The sequence below is a fragment of the Geotrypetes seraphini genome, chromosome 1 (assembly GCF_902459505.1).
Source record: "Geotrypetes seraphini chromosome 1, aGeoSer1.1, whole genome shotgun sequence".
Taxonomy (NCBI): domain Eukaryota; kingdom Metazoa; phylum Chordata; class Amphibia; order Gymnophiona; family Dermophiidae; genus Geotrypetes; species Geotrypetes seraphini.
The window spans coordinates 449,512,769-449,537,873 of record NC_047084.1 but is presented as its reverse complement, the minus strand read 5'-3'; the positions used below and the strand labels follow the sequence as shown (position 1 = coordinate 449,537,873).

At 41.9% G+C, this 25,105-nt stretch overlaps 1 protein-coding gene across 8 annotated transcripts in view; it reads left to right on the top strand.

Annotated features, from left to right (window-relative positions):
- PLXNB3 (plexin B3) overlaps window positions 1-25,105 on the top strand; it is a 119,605-nt gene that overhangs the window by 18,989 nt on the left and 75,511 nt on the right. For all 8 annotated transcript variants that reach the window (XM_033920935.1, XM_033920911.1, XM_033920902.1 and 5 more), the window contains 7 exons: window positions 1,199-2,290; window positions 5,308-5,487; window positions 5,663-5,788; window positions 5,877-5,977; window positions 9,601-9,733; window positions 10,243-10,399; window positions 10,517-10,625. In XM_033920935.1, the coding sequence (XP_033776826.1) occupies window positions 1,208-2,290; window positions 5,308-5,487; window positions 5,663-5,788; window positions 5,877-5,977; window positions 9,601-9,733; window positions 10,243-10,399; window positions 10,517-10,625 (1,889 nt within the window). In that variant the 5' untranslated portion in view covers window positions 1,199-1,207. The remainder of the gene's footprint in view (window positions 1-1,198; window positions 2,291-5,307; window positions 5,488-5,662; window positions 5,789-5,876; window positions 5,978-9,600; window positions 9,734-10,242; window positions 10,400-10,516; window positions 10,626-25,105) is intronic.

Sequence of the window (25,105 nt, the reverse complement as noted above, 5' to 3'; positions counted from 1 at the left end):
TAGATTTTTAGATAAATGGGCAAGGAATTCCAGGTTTGTGGTGCTGTGATGGAAAAAATATACTGTCGACGTGTACTAATGATTTTAAGAGAAGGAACTGTCATTAAGTGTTGATCACTAGATCTGAGCGTTCTGGCAGAAGCATAGGGAACCAAGAGTCTATCGATAAATGCTGGAGCTTTAAAAAGAAGAGAGCCCTCTTGCCTGTAAATGAAGTGACATCCATCATATGTACCACTGCCAATTAGCTGACTGCTCTTTTCTCAAAACTTCCCTCTGTCTCATAGATGCTGAAGCTGTACATCTCATTCTCCAATTCCAAATTCGTGGCCATTGAGACGCAGAAATCTGCTGCTTTGTCTCAATGCTCCAAATGTCTTTAAGACTATTTTTTGGCTTTTTATTCACAAATTCAGATATTAATTTATACCACTGGTCAGCCTGATGTCCTAGGAAATCTATCTGGAAGCATAGAACCGGCAAACTATACTGATCTTTTATAATTCCGCCATTCAGGGAACCCTTTCTGAATAGCCTGCTTCATTTGCAACCATTTAAATGTTGCATAGATCTTTTTGGACCCCTGTTAGGTTACAAAGGTTAGACGGTTCTAAATCTAATAGATGCTGGCACTGTCATCTTGATGTAGGGACATTGGATCATTTGATCTCTCATTGTCCCTTGCTACTCAAATTCTGGAAATCCATTTGAGGTCAAATTATCACAATATTGGACGTTCCACTAGCATTATCATATGATATAGTATTATTTGGAACAATTTTATTACCCCCAAAAACCAATTAATGCAAATCAAAACAAATTGCTGTGGATGGGCAGACTAGATAGGCCATATGGCCTTTATCTGCCGTCATGTTTCTATGAATTTACAAATACACTTATGTGTGCATGATTTATGGTGGAGGATGGGGTAGGAAGTATCACAGACTCTTTCCTTTACCAATTTCTTAATCTCTGCTGTTCCCAACCTTTGCTCAGCTATCAAGTGCTACCGTTGTGCGGTGGGTAGAAGATCTTTGCCTGGTTTCTATAGCCAGCTGTGTGCTTCACAAGCTGTCTTGTGGAAGGGATGCTTTTTTTTTAAATCATACAATATTAGACACAATACATGAGTGACGTGGGCTGGTGAAGTGGTAGCGCTAACTCTGTTCTGATGCCTCTTCCTTGTTTTCTCTCTCAGGTCATTGGGATGTGTGTGCGAATCATCATTCTGCTCCTCTCATGTCTTGTCCAGGATTATATCCAATCTTTCCCGACTTTTTCCCGCCCTAACACAACCTTCAACCACATGACCCGAGATCCCCGGACTGGGATCCTCTATGTGGGGGCTGTCAATCACCTTTTTCAGCTGGGGCCAGAGCTGGAGCTTACTAAAGAGGCCTCCACAGGTCCTACATTGGATTCCCCTGACTGCCTGCCCTTCAAAGACTCGAATGACTGTCCCCAGGCTCAGCTGACTGATAATACCAACAAACTCCTGGTGGTGAATGAGGCTGGACAGGAGCTGATTGTCTGTGGCCAGGTCCTCCAGGGAGTGTGTGAGAAGCGCAGCCTGGAGGCAGTGACCTGGATCCTTAATAAAACTGAGGACCCCAGTGATAATCAGTTTGTGGCAGCCAACGACCCTAAAGTCAACACTGTAGGACTGGCGGCTGCCACACCAGATGGGCAACAATTGCTGTTTGTTGGAAGGGGATTGACAGCTAAGTTATCTGGGGGCATCTCTCCCATTACCATTCGACAGCTGGACAGGGCCCCCGTCTTCACCAACGAGGGCCTAGGGAAGCTGGTGGTGGGGGACTTCGATTATGACAATCACTTTGTGGGAGTCTTCTCCAGTGGGGATCATGTCTACTTCCTCTTCTTCCGGAGAGTGGCCAAGTCGCACATGGAGTACCGGACTTTTGTGGCCCGAATCTGCGTGTCCGACTTGCATTTGTACTCGTATGTGGAGATACCGCTGGAATGCTGCGCTCGAGGGCAGAGCTGTGACCAGGGACAGAGGTTTCCATTGGCGCAGGCAGCGTACCTGATGCCTGGCGCCGAAGGAGGGAGCGAGGCCCGGCTCTTTGTGGTGTTTGCAGCTGGACAGGGCTCCATGCCGGCGCCCGAGGCAGAGACAACACTGTGCACATATAAGCTGCGGGAAGTAGATGAAAAGATGGAACAGGCCCGGCAGCTATGCTACACTGAGGATGGCAAGAATGAAAAAGGAGAGGAAGAAGCAGCCATTGAGTACGGGGTGACCTCTAAATGTGCAAGACTCCCAAAGGTAAGAGACGGCATCATGATCTGCCCTGCTGCATCCCTTGCTATTCCAGGGCTAGATCTTACTTATTTTAAAATATTTATAAGCTGTCAGTCAATGCTTTCTAAACAGCTTGTAGTATAATATAAGTAAAATCAGATGCACAGTATTACAAGAGACCTGGGCAGGATTAAACCCCTAGGCAAGCAAACAAGATGGGGGCCCTATCACCATAAGACATACCTTTTTGAATCCCAACAATGCATCGACATGCATACATTATCCTCTACAGCTACATATGTCAAATAATGTGGGAGGTTAACTTTACCCCCCAAAAAATCCATTAATGCCAGTGAATACTCGGTCCCTTCCCTCCTTGTCATCAGCAATCGCTCCCACTCCCCACTCTGAAACGCTTGTCACCTCCTTGGTTGCCCATTCCTTCCTGCCCCTTTGGTTTCCGGGAATTTGCTTAAGAGTTTGAAAAAAAACCGAAGAGGACAAATGCATGGTAGTGGTTAGCAGTACCCCTTCTCAGATGCCGGACTCCAGAGGGAGGGATCTAGTACACAGCACTGCCTAATGGCAGGGACAGCCAGAGATTCCAACACATCTTCTGTGAGCCGTCGCATCAGCTGCAGTTGTAAGATGTCATTTGTTTCCTAGATGGAGTTCGAGCAGAGTAAGATTAAGGCCTGTTTCATAGGGCTCACGCTTAAACCTTTGGGCTCCAGTCATGTGCCTGTACCTTAATTCTGCCCTGCACAAGGCCAGTTTCAGCTGCAATAGAGAATGACACGGGGACCAATTTTTCCCCATCCCCAACAGGAACTTAAATTTTCCCCTTCCTGCCAGTTTTGTCACTGTCCCTGTCCTTGCTCCATTCCTGCAAGCTCTGCCTTAACCGCAAAAGCCTCAAACACTTATGATTTTGAAGTGTTTGAGGCTTGTGCAGATGAGGACGGAGCTTGCAGGAATGGGGCAGGGACAGGAATAGAACTTGCGGGATGGGAAAATGAGTTCCTGCGGGGATGGGGAAAAATTTGTCCCCGTGCCATTCTCTAAGCTACAAGTCGTCACCGAGGGAGAGGGGTCCTTCTATAAGAAGCCACCTGGATTTAGGTGACAAGAACACATGTGAATGCTGGTTTTCTAGTTGCTTATGTGTGTGTGTAAAAAATTTATGTATAAATGAACATTTTCTGACTAGGTACTGACTAGGTGGACATTCACATAGGGAGAGTGTGAGTGGGGCGCACACTTAAGAACATAAAATGGCCATACTGGGTCAGACCAATGGTTCATCTAGCTCAGTATCCTGTTTCCACAGTGGCCATCCAGGTCAGAAGTACTTGGAAGAAACCCAGATAGTTGCAACATTCCTTGCTAGTAATCCCAGGGCAAGCAGTGGCTTCCCTGGTGTTAGTCTCAATAGCAGACTATGGACCTTTCCTCCAGGAACTTGTCCAAACACTTTTTAAACCCATATACATTAATTGCCATTACCACATCCTCTGGCAACAAGTTCCAAAGAGTAACTATTCTCTGAGTGAAAAAATATTTCCTCATATTGGTTTTCAAAGTATTTCCTTTTAACTTTGAGCGTCTTTTGTGAAAAAAATCAATTCACATCTACCCATTCTACACCACTCGGGATTTTGTAGACTTCAATCATATCTCCCCTCAGCCGTCACTTTTTCAAGCGAAGAGCCCTAACCTCTTTAGTCTTTCCTGCTGCGAGAGGAAATCCATCTTTTTTATCATCTTGGTCACTCTTCTTTGAACCTTTTCTGGTTCCACTATATCTTTTTTGAGATAAGGCGACTAGAAATAAATGCAATACTCAAGGTGAGGTCGTACCCAGGAGCAATACAGAGGCATTATAACCAGGGTAGGATTAATCAATAGGCCAAATAGGCATGTGCCTAGGGATAAAAATGGCTAGGAGAGCCCGATGAAGGAGGACATCAACATTATTTTTTCCAAATGGCGATGGGCCCCTCCAGCATCGATCGGCAACGTGGGCCCCCCCCCTAATCGGCAACGCGCCCCCCCCCCCATCGACGGAAAGTAAGACAAGCAAGCAACGCAGATTAAAAAGGCAACAGGAACTGTAATTGTGCAAGTGGTGCTGCTTGCCCAAAGCTTCCCTCTGACGCAGCTTCCTGTTTCCACCTGGGCGCATGGTGGGGCGGGGCAGGGGGCCCAGTGTACTTGTGTGCCTAGGGGCCCTCGATAAATTAATCCTGCCCTGATTATAACATTCTTAGTCTTGTTTACCATCCCTTTTCTAATAATTCCTAGCATCTTGTTTGCTTTTTTGGCCACCGCTGCATATTGGGCAGAAGGTTTCATCTTATTGTCTAAGATGACACCTAGATCCTTTTCTTGGGCGCTGACTTCTAAGCATCTGATAACTGTGATTTGGGTTATTCTTCCCAATGTGCATTACTTTGCACTTGGCCACATTAAATTTCATCTGCCAGTTAGATGCCCAGTCTTCCAACTTCCTAAGAGCTTCCTGCAATTTTTACTCTATGCATTTTCTCTTATAAGCTGGTGTGAGTGCTCATTCATAAGATATAGTCTTGAATAGGCTGCTGATACTCACCTCTATATAATTACCTTCCAAATGCTGATTAAAACAAAACATGACTTTCAGATAGTTTCAACAACAATTGGCCATAATCATTTTCCATCTATAATATCAGAGGAAAGGATGGAAACAGAATAAAAAATGTACAGGACTCTTATGCCCCTCCAGTCCTTCACACCCACAGCTCTGCCAATACACAGTAATCCTGCTCTGTAGCACCTCCTGCTGTTCAGCACTGGGCTAATTCTTAGGATTAAACAATTTTTATAGATGCAAACATCAAATACAGTTGAAGACACAAATGTTTACAATAATGATGCATCAAATACAATAATATAACAAACACATATAAATACTCTCTACCACCCAATGGTCTTTATCATTGTAAGAGTGAAATGCTATTAAACTTAAGGATTCTTTTGAGTTTCTCTTGTCCATTTGTCAGGATTCGCCCACAAGGAATCCCTGTGGAGGAGAGCACACCCCCAGCCCCATTGTTGGCCAGGTCCCTGTGGTGGCTCAGTCACTTCTGTCAGGGCTTCCGAAGCTCTCGGCTGTTGCGGCACTGGCGGAGGAGGGCTACACCGTTGTCTTCCTTGGAGACACCGCGGGGTGCCTGCATAAGGTAAGCACCGGGCATCTGATGAAGCGGACTCTTGTTCTTGAAAAATCACGCTTGAGTGAGTTTGCACCCTTGGCCTTTTTGCCGTTTTTGGCTTCAGCCTTGCACAGGGCTGCTGCCAGTCCGTGGATGTGTCTGCTGCTATTGCCTTCGCCTCTTCATTTCTCTTTTCCTTCAGGTGCACTTGGATTCTGAGAAGACACGTGTCTATAGCATGGTGACAGTGAGGAAGGACTCGGTAGTGCAGCCAGACCTGCTGCTGGATTCCCACCAGAGATTCCTCTATGTGATGACCAACTCAGAGGTGAGGGTGGGGCTGTTCCTTATCAAGCTCAGAGGACCCCTTCTCCCATCACTGTATTACAACAGTCTCACAAATGTTCTCCTTCCAGGTGACCCGAGTACCCGTGGCAGAGTGCTCCATGCTCCCTAACTGCTCCGCTTGCCTCCATTCTCAAGACCCTTTCTGTGGCTGGTGTGTTCTGCAGGGCAGGTAAGTCATGGGTGCCCTTGGACTGTCACTCCCTTCCTCAGTTTAAAAAAAAAAAAAGGTACAGGTATTAGTGTAATGTATGTATTACCTACTATTCTTTCAATTGTATGACACTGTTTTAGATTAAAATCAATAAAGATTAAAAAAAAAAAAAAAAAAGATTGTGCTTGCCAACATCCCTGTGACTTCACTTTCACTCTTTGGGTATGATGTACAAAACGGCTTAAAAGGAGTTTGGGAGCGTCTTTAGGGAGAGATTGTTTAAAAGATAAAAGGGGGGAAGGACAACCAGAATGGATAGAATACCCTTAATTCCAAAGAAGAAACAGTGCTCCCCACCCTGAGAAAATCAGGGAAGGCCGAAAGGAGGGGGCAGATTAATGGAAGAGTGGGAAGAGAAGATAGGATTTTCCGGGTCCACACAGGTTTCCTCTTCTACCTGCATGCTGTCTGTACTCTCATCATCTTTCACCCTTAAGAAAGATTGTTCTTTCTTTCTTTATTTTTCTTTCTCTCTTTCTCTCTCATTACTGGCATTCTTTATGTGAAATTCCAGTAATGAGAGGTCTCCAGAGAGAAGTACTTGGAAGGAGGTGGTTCCCCCTACCCACCAAAGACATGTTCACAGTCCATTCTTTGCCCTGTTGTATACCTCTTACTTCCCTATTGTTAAGGGCCTTCTGCATTCATCCCATGCTCTGCCCCTCAACTGCCAGCACTGAGCTATAATTCTTCAAGACTTTACCCCTTATTCCTCTACCTTTGAAGACTTTCTTTGCCTGATTCTGGTATTAATTTTGCTCTCAAAAAACAAAACTGCTGTGTAATGTATAAGTGTTGCTGATATCATTATTGGGCTATTAGGCCCTCTATAAGGTAGCTTTCTAATGAAATTGCATGTTTTCAGAATAATGAAACAACATTTGTTGTTTTTTATTGATGAAATTAAGGTCTATTGAAAGTAGTACATCAATTTAGTTTCTCTTTTTTACTTAATTTAGAGATACACAAATGTGACACCTTATTTGCCAATACATGGTAATGCTGCCTTTGCTCCTGGAATAGGTCTAGGGGCCCCTTCTAGGTGGGCCCAGGGAGGGGTGTTTTATCTGTCTCAGGTGTTGAACGCGGATGGAACCCTACACTCGTTCCAGCAATTGATAGATGCACATACTTTAACGGCTAATGATTGGCTGAGATATGGACAACTATTGTACTATGTGAACTCCTTACCCAGATCGGCCTTATTGGACATTGTTCAAGACACATTATCTGAAGCCCTCTGCTTAACAACGCAAGATCCCACCCCGCTTAGTGTTTATCATCGCTACCTGCAGGGGTTGGCGGGGGACCTTGACTATAGAACATTGGCCGAATCCTGGTCCTTGGACTTACAAACCACAATCACTGAATCCATGCTACAGAGGAGCTTTAAATTGGGAAAAGGTATCCTGGTGGCAGCCACTGAACGGGAACGGTACTATAAATTTCTGGTTCGCGCTTACATGGCGCCCATTAGAGCCTACCAAGCTCGCATCAGCACTTCAGCTAGATGCCCCAGATGTGCGGCGGCCGGAGCGACTCTTGGACACATGTTCTGGTTATGCCCTGGAATTCAAGCCTACTGGCGGCGCATAGGGCTCCTCATACAGTCCCTATGGAACTGCTCCTGGACACAGACGTCGACTTTCCTCTTCACATTGAAATTTTCACTGGACCCAATTAGGCCTGGAGTAAAGGCATTTGTCCAAAGGGCGATCTTGGTGGGCATAAAGACCATTTTGCAATGCTGGTTGTCACCTCAGACTCCTACTGTATCACATTGGCGGACTCAGATGATTTATTGGGCTGGATATGAAAGACAAGATGTACTGGACATGCATTCCAAAAAAGGGGAGCTATTTCTCCGTTGTTGGAGACCTTTTTGTTCCACTATGTCTCCTGTAGCGAAAGCTCGGCTGTTGGAGTGAATATATTCAGGCATGTACGACATTGGCTGTTCCCTTTGGGGGGGTGGGGGGATGGGTGGGAAGGGGTGGGTACGTTTTTTTTTTTTTCTGTATTGCACTATGTATGACTTGTACCTTTTGTTGATGGTTTGTTGACAATAATAAAAAACAAATTTAAACATAATAAAATAAAATCTTTATAAATACTAGTCTTTAAGCCCGTTACATTAATGGATGCTAGAATAGATGTGTGTGTCTGTCTGTCTTTCTTTCTCTCTCTTTCGTCAGCTGTCCACCACCACCCCTTGCCTGCTCCCCCTGTCCAGCAGTAGGCCTTCTCCCTTTCTTTTACCTTCCCCCCCTGTCTAGCAGCACCTCTTCCCTGCTCTCCCTGTCCAGCAGTAGCCCTTCTCCCTTCCTTTTACCTCCCCCCCTGTCCAGCAGCACCTCTTCCTTGCTCCCCCTGTCCAGTAGCCCTTCTCCCTTCCTTTTACCTCCCCCCTGTCCAGCAGCAGGTCTCTCTTTCTGTTACCTCATCCCCTTCCAGCAGCACCTCTTCCCTGCTCACCCTGTCCAGCATCCGGCTTCCTGGTCTGTTCACATCTGCCCTCCTCTTCAAACCAGCCCTGCTGAGGATCACAGCCGACTGTAGCGAACCTTGCAGGCTGCTCTGCACCTCAGTAGCACGTTCCCTCTGATGCGTCAGAGGGAATGTGCTACTGTGGTGCAGAGCGGCCTGCAAGGTTCGCTACAGCTGGCCGCGATCCTCAGCAGGGCTGCTTTGAAGAGGAGCAGCGGTTGGTGAGTGAGGGCGGGCGGAAGGGAGGAGTCGCCGGTGTGTTTCCTGCCTCCGTATTCGAATATGGAATTCGGCACGGAGAGACACAGCACACTGTCAGGAAACACACCGTCCTAAGTGCGCATGCGCACTTAGGATTTTTATAGAAGATTATTATTAATAAATAGTGAGTCTTTAAAGATTAAGGGAAAGAGGATATGGTATAGATGATTATATATTGAAAACAGAATGTGGTCTTGGGATGTTATGTGAGGTCCTATGCACTGAGAACCATCAATATATGATATACTCTCCTCCTAGTTTATCACCTAAGACATTAAGCATTTTTTCTTTAAAAAGGGTAAGACAGGATTAAAAATGGAATAATTAAATTGATTTATTGTTAGGTACATGTTAGCCATTTATGATTATATAAATAAATTATTTAATATCCAGCAACCCTATTAGCTTGTTAACATTTATTTATTGGGTTGGATTTTATGTAGAAAGATCCGTTTGCTATATATTTGGTGTAATGTACAAAGAGCAGGATTTTAATGAAAAATCATAAAAGCATATGTAGCATACATAAAAATCTGGTTCTAGTAATCTTGTGGACCTGACACGGTCCGTATTTCGAAGAAACACTTCTTCCTCAGGGGTCCAGGAAGATGGTACGTGGAATATCAAAAAACCAGATGAGATAAAAGCAAAACAAAATCGAACAAGCGAACGCCCTCACCATTTCTGCTCAGAGACACTTTCATGTGCCCACTACACTTTTTGTATGACAAAAATATTTCCCTGTTTAATTCCAAATCTGTCCTCAGGTCTACTATTACCTTTGTTTTCGATGTTTCTAGAATTCTGATTCTATAATTCTTCTTTTCTTGCAGGTGTACTGAGAAACGGCAGTGTGAACGCTTTGAGGAAGCCAACCATTGGCTGTGGAGCAATGGGGAGGACAGCCAGTGCCCGGCCATACAAACTGTCAATCCAGCCAATCAGAGCAGAGAAGAGCAGACAGAGGTATATAGAAATATTATGATGGGTCAGACCAATGGTCCATAGTATCCAGCTCTCTTTCTCTCTTCTACAATGCCCAGTCCAAATTATCTGGAAATACTTAGCAAATCCTGACATGGAGTTCATTCTTTATTGCGATCCCTAAATCTACCTGGTTAATAATAATTGTTCATAAATCTGTCCTCCAGAAACTTGCCCAAACATTGGAAAATAAACAGCTATATCACTAGCCTTGATCACATTCTCTGGCAACACTTTTTACAGCTTCCATTGTACACTGGCTGAAAATAAACTTTCTAAAAATTTGTTCTTAACTTTGCTACCAGTTAGTGTCATGGAAAGTTTCCCACTCCCATTGCTATTGGAAAATGTTACTGTTTTCAAAGAATTGTGGGCATATTTACTGAGGGCAGACTCCATTAGATGAGGCCAGCCCTGTCGTAGTTAGAGGGGTTTCTCCCAACAGTAAGTCGCTGAATGTATGCTACAGACTTTTGTGTTTGGGTTTACAGGTGGTGTTGACTGTACCCCTTCTTCCATCCATTGCTGAGGATGAACATTTTCACTGCACCTTTGGTTACTTCAGAAGTCAGGCGAGTGTCCATGAGAAGGAGATTATATGTAAATCCCCGCTACCTGACCAGTTACCAGCAAACCAAGAAGGAAAGGGTATGCGTTCAGTCTGTGGAAGGGGGAGATTCTAACTAAGGGATGCTGCTGAGAGCATGCAGATGTGGCCATACCTCTACTCACTCTGTGCTCTCCGTCTCTCTTCTTTCTGTGCAGATTATGTGACTCTGCAGCTGGCATTGGTGTTCGGCGATGTTATTATCGCATCGGAGGACTTTGCGTTTTATGACTGCAGTGCTGTGTTGACACTTGCAATCTCTTCTCCGTGAGCTTTTATTCATTTTTATATTTTGAGTGCAAAATGTAACAAGTAAACACTTATCCTTTACCGAGGCACCATTCCTAGTATCGGAACCTGGGGCAGTGTGTCTGTACACTTCGGAGCCATTCTTCAAAATTGTAAAGTAGACAAAGACTAGTTCAAAATAAACACTAACCAAAATCCAGTGAGGTGGATTCTATTGACTGCGGGGTGTCAGATTGACCATATCAGCAGGTCTGTCAATTCCTCATTCATCCCCTACAGACAGTATTTTTTATAACTTTTTTATATGCTTTTTATATATATATATATTTTCTTGTTTATGAACTTTCATTTTTGACGTTTTTCATAATAAATTCAGTAATAAGAAAAATATTAAAGGTGACTTAGCTTCTTTCTGTAAGTATATAAGTCATACTGGTTGGGTGTATTTTCTCCAATGTTATACATAGAACACTCCCCTCTGCCAACGCGTTTCGCCAGTCTTTCTCAAGGCATGGGGTTCTGAGGAGAAATTACAGGATATATTTTGAAAACCTATCATTCAAATAAAACATAAAGCTAAGATTAAAAAGGAAACTACGGCACATACCTGATGCATAAAATGTAGGGGATGAATGAGGAATTGACAGACCTGCTGATTTGGTCAATCTGACACCCCGCAGTCAATAGAATCCACCTCACTGGATTTTGGTTAGTGTTTATTTTGTACACTTCGGAAGCAGGGAGCTTCTGTTCTCTCTCGCTGACACACCATTCCCACTATCAGAGCACAGGGCAACTCAGAGACAGGTAGATTCAGGAAAATTTTTGAAAAACAATTTGTATGGTGTGTCACTGAAATAATACATGCAATGCTTAAAAAAGGAAACAAAAAACTTCCCAGCCTGCTCTCTAGGAAATATGCATGGATCAGGGGAATGGGGGATGTGAAGAGGAAAAAATACCCCTTTTAGAGCCTTGATATCCATTCATATATGTCAGGTTATTTTGTGAGGAATGGAGGAGGATAAATACACTCTGGCACAGATAAATCTCATAAAGCACCTTTTGGAAGTAGAGTAAAAGACATAGGAACAGTAACATAAAATTATAATATGTATATATTGGACTATATTGAAGACAATTCTGGGTTCTGGTATTACTTAGTATTCTCTTTAATAAGGTTACATTTCTGTCCTTGTGGAAATGCCCCTCCTTTGTAACTAGACAGATAAAATCCTTTTTTTTTTTTTGCTATAGCTCTTCTGTTTTCCCCTAGATTATGTGGCAGTTTTTGAGTTAATTGTTTTTGTGAAAAGTGCCTCCTTAACCTGTCTTAAGATCACAGATGAAAGATTTTAAGAGCCCCTTTCCATGCCAAAGAGGTTAAGGAACAAGAAGGAGGGGATGACAAGTCGAGGGCTTGTCTATGCCTTAGGCTTACCCTGGTTGTGGAAAGGTGTATTTTCTATTTTAGTTTTGGGAAATGTTACTTCCTTTATGGGTTTTCCCCCCTTTGTGTTTTGCACAGGAAGAAGTGCATTTTTAATTCTGTTTCTCTTTTGATCATGCGGAGTCTGGCTTTTTGCTGTTTGAAGTTCAGTTTTTGTCTTGTTTTTCTTTCTAGTTTATCGTCACCTGTTCTGTATTTTGTGGGAAGGTGTGGCTCAGAAAGGAAGTACATTTCCCAAAACCGGGATGTATTTATACCAGGCTATAATCTGTTCAGGAAAGACAGGGTAGGAAGAACAGGAAGGGGAATAGCATTATATGTTAAAGATCATATTAAAGCCACAGAATTGCAGGATCTGCAGGAAAAAAGGCATCGTGGATCAATTTGGAAAGAGGGAATGGTAAATATATTTACATTGGTGCGATATACAGGCCTCCTTCACAGACAAAAGAAGTGGACAGAGATTGAAAAGTAGACATTCAGAATATATCTAAAAAAGGGAAGGTTTTACTAATAGGTGATTTTAACATGCCAGATGTTGATTGGGGTATCCCTGTTGTGGGGTCTTCTAGAAGTAGTAGCTGAGAAGGTAAGGAATAAGAGGTTAGCTTTCATAAACTACAAAAGATCACAGAAATAGGAAGACGGGTAAAAATATCTGGAAATGTTAAGAGAGGCTGTTCGAGTAGTCAGGAAAGCAAAGATACAAATGGAAAAAAAAATAGCTGACGTGGTAAAACGGGGAGACAAGATTTTTTTTTTTAAAAGATATATCAGTGATAGGAAGAAGTGCAAACGTGGCACTGTGAGACTCAGAGGTGAAGGGGAGAAATATGTAGAAGCTGATAAAGAAGGCTGAATTGCTTAACAAATATTTCTGTTCTGTGTTTTTATTTATTTATTTAAAATTATTTATAACCCGCCTGTCCCCAAATCTAAGCGTGATACAATAAAAACATACTAATTCATAAAAAAACAGTACAAAAAATTACAAAACATCATGGCTGAAGCGCGAATAGGAATGGAGGAGTGGTAGACCCTGATTGATTTTCAGAGGGCTGTGTTCATGAGGAGCTAGCTAAATTAAAGGTAGATAAAGCGATGGAGCTGGATGGTGTACAACCGAGGGTGCTGAAGGAACATAGGGAAGTTCTGGTGGCTCCACTGACTGACCTTTTCAATGGTTCTCTAGAGTCTAGAGTGGACTGGAGAAGGGCGGATATGGTCCCTCTACACAAAAGTGGAAGTAAGGAAGAAGTAGGGAATTACAGGCCAGTAAGTCTGACTTCTGTGGTAAGCAAATTAATGGAAACGCTTTTAAAACAGAGAATGATGAAGTGGATTACGGGACCAGAGGCAACATGGATTCACAGAGATCTTGTCAGACAAATCTGATCAATTTCTTTGAGTGGGCGACCAGAGAATTGGATAGAGGGAGTACGCTAGATGTGAAGTATTTTTAGATTTTAGCAAAACCTTTCACAGTGTTCCACACAGATGTCTAATAAATAAACTGAGTGCCTCGGGATGGGCCCCAAAGTAATGGGCTGGGCCAGGAACTGGTTGAGTGGAAGACGACAGAGGGTAGTGGTCAATGGAGATCGCTCTGAGGAAAGGGATGTTTCCAGTGGTGTGCATCAAGGTTCTGCTTTTGGGTCTATAAGGTTTTTAACATTTTTATAAGCGATATTGCTAAAGGGCTGTCAGGTATGATTTGACACTCTGCAGATGATACCAAAATCTGCAATAGAGTAGACACACCAGATGATGTGAATAACATGAAGAAAGACTATGAAGAATGGTCTGAAATTTGACAGCTAAAATTTAGTGCTAAGAAATGCAAGGTCATGCATTTGGGCTGCAAAAACCCGAAGGAACAGTATAGTTTAGGGGTGAAAAACTTATGTGCATGACAAAAGAACAGGACTTGGGTGTGATTGTATGTGATCTTAAGGTGGCCAAACAGGTTGAAAAGGTGACTGTGAAAGCAAGGGTGCATAGGAAGAGATATGGCCAGTAGAAAAAATGAGGTATTGATGCCCCTGTAAAAGACTGGTGAAACCTCATTTAGAATATTGTGTACAATTCTGGAGACTGCACCTTCAAAAAGATATAAAAAGGATGGAGTTGTGAGGGGAACATTTTTGCTCTGCTCTACACCTTTTGTTGTGGAAGTTTCTGTGGATGCAAGGTTTCTTTTGGAATGATGTCTCATTTTTATACAGCTTTTTTTTTAGGGGGGGCAGTTGATAGACCTTAGATTTCACTTATGTGATATGTCGCCACTGTAGGAGGCTCTGCACAACTGGAAAGTATATGGCTCAGTATTATTCCAATTCACAAAAGAGCTGCTACCCCACTATACTCCAATAGAGACTCGGAATAGCCTTACCATCATATGTACCTAGTTCCCGTGTTGCAGTCTGCCAGGTTCCTACACACAGCCCTGTGGTCAGCTTTAGGGACTAGACTTTGGATAGCAGAGTTAAAATCTGGGACACCTGAATATGCTTGACCTCGGTTCATCAGCCTCCATCTTGGACCCATTGCTGCCCATGGAGTGAACCAAAGGGTTTGCTTCTTGGGGGAGGGGGGTGGCCTTTTGGGAAGTTTGTAGAGGATCTGGAGCCCTAGGAGGTTTTTCTAAGTTGTACATAAGTTGATTTTTAATTAAATGTTTGTATATATATATATATCTTTAAAATTTCCTTTAGCAGTGATTAGATCTGTGTAAGATATTTGACAGTTCCCACATATCGACCCCCCCCCCCAAGGTTTAGATGTAGTGAAAGATATGTACAGAGTATTTTGTTTGCTGTTTAATGTTGGTTTTCTGTGTAATCAGCTTACTATTTTATATGACTTGATTATAGATAGCCTGATGTTTTTTTGGGTTTTTTTTAATTACAAAACATGGATAGTGGGAGAAGATTTTGTGCACTCAGTTATACCCTGTGGGCATAGGAGCCAGCTTTTTGGGTGCCAATAGGTACTGAGCACTTCAGATATGGAGCAAACTTCTTTATTGTGTCTGGGAGGGGGTAGAGATTATTTGTAGTGTGTTTGGCATGCTCAATTACTGTGTATTGAAATAGAGGTACCTCTGCCTGTAGCATACGCTTTTCTTCCATCAAGATCAGGGATCTCAAAGTCCCTCCTTGAGGGCCGCAATCCAGTTGGGTTTTCAGGATTTCCCCAATGAATATGCATTAAAAGCAGTGCATGTACATAGATCTCATGCATATTCATTGGGGAATCCTGAAAACCCAACTGGATTGCGGCCCTCAAGGAGGGACTTTGAGATCCCTGATCTAGATTGGGGAAATTGGGGAGAGGCGGTGTGCCGAGAGGGAGAATTAGAAGGCCTTGAGCATGCACAAGGCCGGCAGAGGCAGGAAGATCTAGCGGCATCTAGCACATCCTGTGGGCTACGTGCCGGTGCCAGACCGGGAGGGGGGGTAAGTTCAAGTTGTTCGGGCGGGGGGGGTGCCAGGGCCTTTGCGAGCGGGGGGGAGGGGTGGAACGTATCAAAGCGAGTTTCCATTATTTCCTATGGGGAAACTTGCTTTGATATACGAGTATTTTGGTTTACGAGCATGCTTCTGGAACGAATTATGCTCGTAAACCAAGGTACCACTGTATTGCCAATTCTTCTGGTATCAAGGGAAAAATGTATCACTAAACAAGGTGATTATGTGAAAAAGTGATGTAATTTCCTTTTGAGGTATTTAATAAATAGTGTTTAAAAAAATAAGTGTGGGAACCCTTTGAAGATCCCTCGTATATTACATAAGAACATAAGAATAGCCTTACTGGGTCAAACCAATGGTCCATCAAACCCTTAGCCCGTTCTCATGGTGGCCAATCCAGGTCACTAGTACTTGGCTAAAATCCAAGGAGTAGCGATATTCCATGCTACCGATCCAGGGCAAGCAGTGGCCTCCCCATGTCTTTTTCAATAACTGACTATGGACTTTTCTTCCAGGAAATTGTCCAAACATTTATATATAACATCATTTGATGAGAGTTTACAAAATCTGGCTATCTTACACTGTTCATATGCTGATGACATGCTTTTACCTGTTCATTTTACAAAACTGCAATAAAACTCTTTTTCTAAACTGACTGATTGTCCTGAAGCTGTGACTTGGTCTAGGTTGCATAGCCTGAAATTGAGCAAAGATGAGACCAAGTTGTTATGGTTGAGCAGCCCTTATAGATCTGTTCCTTTAACTTTAACTGGGGGTTCCTCCTTACTGCTTGATAAATCTTATTTTAGACACTAATCTTACCTTTTGAGTCCCAAATTAATAAAGTAATTAAGACAGTGTTTTGGGTTGTTTTTTTTTTTTTTTTTTGTTTAGTTTTTTTTCAGATTACAACAGCTTTGTACTATTAAATCCTTATTTTTTGGAAGAGCATTCTTCAATATTAACTCGGGATTTAATTCTTCTGCACATGGATTATTGTAATAGTCTATACTTGTGCATCTCAAATAAGATAATTATGAAACTTCAGACGTTACAGAATGTCTCGGCTCGTATGATTTTCAGGTGTTATAAAACAGAGCCACACCTTTGTTGATCCAATTGCACTGGCTTCCTATGCAGGCATAAAATGATCTTAAATTGGCTAGTACTATATTTTCAGTGTTTTGAAGAAGTTGAATCTGAATACATCATTTAGTTTCTTTTCCTGTAAATTTTAAATCTTTAGGATCACTTGTTTCTTAATTTCCTTCCCCTAAAGGCACACGTTATGCCGGCATTTTTAAATGTTCCTTTGGATTCCAAGCTGTCCAATGCCAGAAATTTTAACTCCTAATCTCTTTTTAGATGCTCACTGGAAACCTTTTTTATTTCTAATCTAATCCACAATTTATTAATCGCACTATACCAAAAAGGTACAAGGTGATTTACATTCAAAGAGGCCGTAAAATCTATGGGAAAATACAAAAGCAATCAATAATTTAAAATATCATCATAATGTGAATATTACAACAAGTCATATAAAAAAGTTTTCCAATTTTTACAAAACCTTAAATAATTGATATCATTCCTAATGCAAACAGGTAGATTATTCCAGTTTAATGTACGCTCTTATGTAAACCGTATAGGCCTTAAATGATATATAAATTTTTTGAAATAAATATTTGTAATGGAATCGTAAGCAAAAGAGGAGTTGAGCTAATCTGTGGAAAATGTAGTAATAAAGAACCACATAATCTGGTAGAAGAATAATGCAAATGAGAAAAAAGCAAAGTCAGATTATCTGAAGAGTCAGTCTGTAATATACGATGAATTATGCAAGTCAATTTAAACAGTTCGCCTCTCAGCTGATAACCAATGAAGATTTTTATACGCTAATGCAACACTTTTTCATATCTTTTTAGACCAAAATTAATCTAACTGCAGTATTCTGGAGCAAGTGCAATTTTTTGATCAGTTTTGATGTTAAGTTCAAATATAAAGAATTACAGTAATCAAGTTGAAGTAACACTAACATAAGAACATAAGATTTGCCACTGCTGGGTCAGACCAGTGATCCATTGTGCCCAGCAGTCCGCTCACGCGGTGGTCCTTAGGTCAAAGACCAGTGCCCTATTTAAGTCTAGCCTTACCTGTGTATGTTCTGTTTCAGTAGGAACTTATCCAACCTTTTCTTGAATCCCTGAAGGGTGCTTTCCCCTATAACAGCCTCCAGGAGTGCGTTCCAGACCTCCACCACTCTCTGGGTGAAGAACTTCCTTACGTTTGTACGGAATCCATACCCTTTTAACTTCAGCGAGTACCCTCTTGTTCTCTTCACCTTGGAGAGGGTGAGCAATCTCTTTTTCTCTATTAAGTCAATTCCCTTCAGTATCTTGAATGTTTCAATCATGTCCCCTTTCAGTCTCCTCTTTTCAAGGGAGAAGAGGCCCAGTTTCTCTAGCCTCTCGTACGGCAACTCCTTCAGTCCCTTAATCATTTTTGTCACTCTTTTCTGGACCCTTTTGAGTAATACTATGTCCTTTTTCATGTACGGTGACCAGTGTTGGACGCAGTATTCCAGGTGGGGGTGTACCATGGCCCGGTACAATGGCATGATAACCTTTTCAGATCTGTTTGTGATCCCCTTCTTAATCATTCCTAACATTCTCTTTCCTGGGGGCACCGGTCCTGCAGGGCTGAGCAAAACCTCGCTCCCAAACGCTGAGACTTTCCTCTGACTCAGCAAAGCTGGTTCATCCCGAGGGGAAGATGTAAAGAAGCTGTCGATTGTCTCCTGCCTTTGCAAGGTGAGCTCCAGTTGCCGGGCTGTGACAGCCGCTCTGCCCCTTCTTTTGGGCATTAAGATAGAGTAATCCTGATATACAGGAATGAAAAAAAAATATTTTGGCAGGAGAACGAGTTGCAAGCGTCCTCACTGCACCGCAGCTATCTTGCTTCCCAGATACTCTTCAAATCTTTCATAAACTTGCCTGGTTATTCACCAAATTGTAAATCTGCTTTTCTTTTCTATCTTTTACATTTTTGTAAATCGAGTCGAGCTTTACTCTCATAAAGAAGACACAGTCTATAAATTTAAGGTTTAGTTTATTGTGATAGCTGTTATATGCACTTTTCTGAATAAGACTTGGCATTTCTGTACCTGGGACCTTCTCTTTGGATTTTCTCTCAGGTTACTCTTTCTTTCCAGATGCTTCATGAGTCTTTTTCATTACCACTTCCTCTCCCATTTACCAATCCCTTCCTTGGCCAAGTATAGCCAACTTATGGCAACAGCTATCTCTGAGCTGTGTGGCTTATAGCTGGCTATTAGCAAGGCTCTTTGAGACTCCTGGGTTCCTGTAGCCCCTCTCCTGCTGAATTTCTATAAAGGGAGACAGGTGAACCTTTGGCCTGTAGAGAAGAGGCCTTGTTATACTGCCCTCCAAAGGTAATGCAGGAGACATCCCCTTACCATTGATAGACAAGCAAGTAGGACCTCCATCACCTATGACTACGCTTAGGAGCAGGGGTTTCCAGAATCTTCCTCCTCCTGAAAACAGGAAGATTTGGGTATCTATTGCAGTAGAATTAAGTTAAATAATTTTGCTTCCTGGATTTCTTTAACTTTGAGCATCTTGTTTAATACCTTATCAGGGCCACATACCTTCCTGGGCTTAAGCTAATGAAGGCTTCTTTGTCCTTCCTCATTATTATAAGGTCTGTCACAGCATTTTGCAAAGTTGATAGCACTTTCCAGCAGGCTGAGTTTCCCTTGAGTATGCTTTAGATCTTTTGAGATCTTCAGGTTTGATATCTTTGTAGAAATGTTGCAAGTGGTGAGTCCAGATTTTATACCAATCTAATTTTATAATTTAGATTAGATTTTTGGGCTTAGATTTAACTCCCCCCTGTGTGTTTGTTTCTGGTCTTCTCAGTTTTTCTTTTCTTGTACTCTGCCTTTTTCCATTTTAGGATTGCCTGAGGTGCAGTGTGTGCTTCAAGTTAAAGCAATGTGTAGCTCATCGAATCATGTATAAATTATGTCTGCTTACTTTTAAGTCCATAGTATTTAAAACTCCAGCATTCATTCATAAAGTTTTGATTCTTTACACTACTTCAAGAGTACTACGGTCAACTGATCAACATTTACTGGTTGTCCCTTCTTTAAAAGTTATTAATACACGGCGTCAATCTATCTTCTCGGTTACGGCTCCTCAAGCTTGGAATTCCCTTCCAATTTATTTAAGAGAGGAAAGGGTTTTGGATAAATTTAAGAGTAAACTTAAGGGCTTTCTTTTTAAAGATGCATTCAAGGATTAAATGAATTGCCTATGCCTTTAATTCTTCCTTATATTATAATGAATGTCTCTCCCCTCTCCCAATGTGTTATTTACCTTAATCGTTACTTTTGAATTGAATTGTACTTCTTCTCTTAACTTTCCTTCTTTTCGACCTTGTATGTACTTATTGAAATTTTAATATGTTTAGTAATAATTTTGTTAGTCATGCTTGTTTCCCTCGACTTTGTAATTTTTAACTGTACATCGCTTAGAATTTGGAATAGGCGATTAATCAAAACTTATAATAAACTTGTATCGGGAAAAAATAGGTGTCTCCCCAAGAGATTTGAAGTGTGTCAAAAATTTTTTTGGTATAGACCAGTGTCTCAAACTTTTTTAGCTCCGGCACACTAAATGGAGCAAATGCTTTTTGTGGTACGTTATAATTGAAATTATAAAATTGCAAAACCAATATAAAATTAAAATTGAGAGTTAGTTATTTAAAGTTCTTTAAGCTATGTATGGGTAATTGTAACAGTGGTGAAACTAAAGTAGATAGAATAGAATTGCTAATCAATGCGATGGATGCGCATTTCATCATCCACCATCTGCAGTCATTCTCTTTTTTTTTTTTTTTTTTTTTTTTTTTTAATTTCTGTCAGAGCTAAAATTCCAAGTTCGCAAAGATACAGATGGTTATTAGAGAAAGCACAGGCTGTTTGTCTACACCAGTGTCTCTCAAACTGTGGGCCAAGGCACAGTGGTGTGTCCTGAAGAGATTCTGGGTGTGCCACAAAAGACTCCATAATTTTACTTTATTTTAAAAACTTCCCTTCATAAGTAGAATAGATGACATGTACATCGCGCATTCATGAGTCTGTCAATGTTATGAGCGTCTGTGTGCTTAAGGATACAACTGCCCAAACAAGCATCATTCTTTGACGTGATTGGTCCTTGAAAATGAAAGGCAAGTAATTTTAATTTTATCTTTTATACAGTAGTTATCCTAACTTGAGCAACAAAGCAATCAAAACTTTGTGGCTGTTTGGATCTTTCTTGTCTGTAATCTGGGGAGACCAGCGATCATGAGTCAGATTCTTGAATTCCCCTTAAATGGCCCTTTTATTTCTGCTTCCTGACTACCCTCAATAATAACTGTCCATCAAGTTCTGTCTGCTATATAGTTTGAGTTGTGTATTTGAAGGAGTTTGTACTGCTTCACAGTTTCTAGTAATGGATGGATTGTGTATTGCTATTACCGAGATGACACCAAAATTTGAGTATATATGTGTTTTATATGACAAAGCCAGAAATCTGGGATTAATATGTTACATACAGTTTTTTTAATATGGAATTGAGTGATAGGCAAATTCATACAAAATTTTTTGTCAAGAATGAAATATTTAGGAGCTTGTTTTTTATTCAGCTGCAAATTTTAGTGTTCACTGTACACACATGAATATGGTGACGGGACTAAAGCGTGCCAGACAATCGCGCGCGGACAAAGGAGTTCAGACAGATGCGCCTTTGTCTGTCAGGTGTGTCGCAATAATAATTATAATAATAAAAGGTTGAAAACCACTGGGTTAGAGAACTTTCTTAACCTTTTTGTGATAGGTTTCTACATTCTTTATCTAACAAGGCTACTTTATACTTTTCTTGTTTTGACTGGGTTTCTTATTCCTTACTGCTCTGTAGAAAATTACAGCAAAATTATTTTTTTGTAGGGTTAGTATCCTGTGGGGTTTTGCAATTAATGAAAGAGTTGTCTGATTTTTGTACTGCTGGGCTTTCTAAAGCTCTCTGATGATCCTGCTTGTGGCTTGTATGTGCTTTGAAAGAAACATCTGAGGGCTTAGAGGTGTTTGTTTTGAATTGTTGATTTATTTTAGAGGATCATTGGGTGTAGTCTTATAGGTCAGATTGGAGTCTAACAATCGGATCATTTTATCTCTCTGATATCCAGGGGAGTCATTGCACAATTCATGACACTGTGGCCTCCAAAGTATATATGGGGCCTCTGATCTCCCCCGACTTCTGTGGCCACAAACTCTAGCACATGGAATGGCTGTTTATAAAAGTGCCCAAGGTGTGTGCATGTAAACTTATGCACATAAACCCTGTTTACATATAAAATGTTCTGACCTGAAGGGAGGTGTTGTCAGGAGTCAAGGTTATACTTACTGGTATGTATATACTGTACTCATATTGATGTGGTTAACTGAAATAGTGAAGAGGCATAGGAGTACAGTTGTCCATTCAGCTTATATAGCAGAGCTTGAAGTCAGCTCAAGGGTTTTTGGCACATTAGGTGAACTAGTGCCACCCCCTCCCCCCAACTCCCTCGGGGCAGCTCATGGCCTTACCCCATCTCTGCTTCCCTTGCCTACCCCAAAGTGGTCAGTATATCTCCTTTTCCCCATATCTACCCCCTTCCACCACTGCAGCCTCTGCCCGATAAAACTCAGCCCTTGTGTAGGGTCTTAAAGTCCAGATTCATTTAAGTACTGATGAGTCATGCTCCCCCTTCCCTGTCAGAGGCAGGCCTTAAGCTTATGCTTAAATTCTGTGAACTGTGCTGAGAGCAACATTAATGTGTTGGGGCCGGATGCTTTAAAATTGCCATTAAAATTCTGTGCTGTGGTGCTGGTAAATGGTATGATTAGAAAACAGCGATCGATGTTGAAACAGATTCACATGCAAATGAGTTTCACGAAGGTCTGCCGTAATCCCATCCAATCAGTCATTGGAGAAAGCAACTGACGCATACACAGAGGCAGCGGGGGAAGCCCTGAAGGAGCCTCCTGCCACTCAGCTGTTCGGGGCAGGAAGAGTAGGGTTTTTATTTTTAATGGCCAGAAATGTTGTACATGTGTTACACATGCACATACACCGAAACTTAACAAAAAAATAAAAAATTAGCAGGAGGGATGCCTCAGCCACCCAGAACACCTCCATCTCCCCACCTTTAAATTGAAGATCGGCAGGAGTTATACCGATTCCCTCCTGCCGGCAGGCCCACCTCTTCAAAATAGTGGGCTTTCCCCTTAGTGCATCCTGGGATGCACTGGGAGGGGCCTAAGACTCTGATTGGCCCAGGCACTTAAGGCTCTGCACTGCTGCCCTTCCACGTTCTGCCTCCCTAAGCAGACTCCTAGTCTAGCTAGCAGAAGAGCCAATCCTGCTAGAGTTCCAAGTAGGACCCTTGCCAGGCCCTGGTGGCCTTGCCTTATTTGCTCACCCCCTTTGCCAGTCAGGTTTTCAGGATATCCACAATGAATATACATGAAAGAGATCTGCATACAGTATAGACAGTGTATGCAAATTAACCTCTACATATTTACTGCAGAGTTCCTGAAAACCTATCTGGCAAGGGAAATACTCCAAGCCCAATGTGGGAAATACTGCCTTAGGGCACAAGACTTTATATTGTGCTTTATCTTGGGGACCTTAAGAGGTAGTTACTTGCTTTACCTAAAATCAGTTATCCTTGTGCATGTATTCTGGCACCTTCAGCTGGCTAGCAAGTTCCTATTCTACCTTTTTCCATATCAGCAAGGAGGATGTGGAGAACTAGGGACAGAGCCTTTTCTGTACCACACCACCTGTGGCATTTCTTTGTGTGGTGTTTAATGGGTGTTTATTTTGGAACTTGTGGATGGTTCATTTCATGGTGGGAGGTTGGTTGATGCTAGTGATTTTTAATTATAAGGACTCTTAGGTCTTGTTCTTGGAGGTGAGGGGAATGGGTACTATAAGGTAGCCTTCATTAATTTTAATGCATCATTATTTTTGCTCTTGGAAGGTGATTTTAGGTTATGTACACAGATTTTGTTTAAGAATTGTATTTGACTATTTTAGGTTTATGTGTTTTGATAAGTATTTCAATTTAATGTTTTACTGCTTTATTTTTATTTTTTGGTGTATCCCTACTTGTGGGTGCGTGTTTCAATGATGATTTACTGATGTATTCTGCAGTGACTTAATACATTTTTGTGGTGCAACAAAATCTGAGTAATGTTAATATCTTGTATATTATTTGTTAAAAACATTCAAATAAAAATTTCTTCCCTCTTGAGTGAAGTGGTGTGGTAGCCGGTAGCTGTGTTAGTCCTCCTTCCCGCCCTATGTTTTTCATGAGACTGTTGTTGGAATGCTTTTATGTTTCACATACATATTCTGACAAAAAATGTATTAACTTACTGTATACTTTTTTAAAAATTAGATTATCATTTTCATGTTTTTTGGTTTTTTTTCTGTTTATTACGAATACAAGTTTGAATGAAATCTGATAAATATAGAGATGGTTATGAATAGATGTGATCTGTGGCAGGTCTACAGCAGGTTCTTGTGTTGTAACATAATTTCTGCATGACGTGCTTTTCTCATTCAGCTCTTGGTCTCTGGAGGTCCCGTTCAGGTCCTCCATTCTCTCAGTAGCCACTGTAGTAGATATTCCAGGATCTCTGGTGGTTTTGCTGATATGGTTTGAGTTCACACCAGCTGATGTTTACAAAGAACTGTCAAGACTCAAGGTGAACAAAGCCATGGGACCGGACAATCTGCACCCAAGAGTGCTCAGAGAGCTATGCGATGTTTTGGCGGAACCATTAGCAATACTCTTCAATCTCTCCCTAAGTACGGGGAGAGTCCCCCTGGACTGGAAAACTGCCAACGTGGTTCCTCTGCACAAAAAGGGTTGCAGAGCGGAGGCTGCAAATTACAGACCAGTAAGTCTCACATCAATAGTGTGTAAACTCATGGAAACTCTACTTAAAGAGAAATTAGACACGATATTGGATGAGGGGAATCTGAGGGATCCCTGTCAACATGGATTCACTAGGGGCAGGTCATGCCAGTCCAATCTCATCAGCTTCTTTGATTGGGTGACAGGAAAGCTGGACTCGGGAGAGTCTCTGGACATAGTATACTTGGATTTCAGTAAAAGCTTTTGACAGTGTCCCACACCGTAGACTATTAAACAAGATGAAATCGATGGGGTTAGGTGAGAAACTAACGGCGTGGGTCAACGATTGGCTGAGTGGAAGACTTCAGAAAGTGGTGGTCAATGGCACCCTCTCTGAGACATCGGAGGTGACTAGCGGTGTGCCGCAGGGCTCAGTCCTGGGACCATCCCTTTTTAACATATTCATAAGGGACTTGACCCGAGGGCTTCAGGGTAAAGTAGCGCTGTTCGCCGACACCGCCAAACTGTGTAATATAGTGGGTGGAAGCAATCCCACGGATGGTATGACGCAGGATCTGATCAAGTTGGAAAAATGGTCCACGACATGGCAG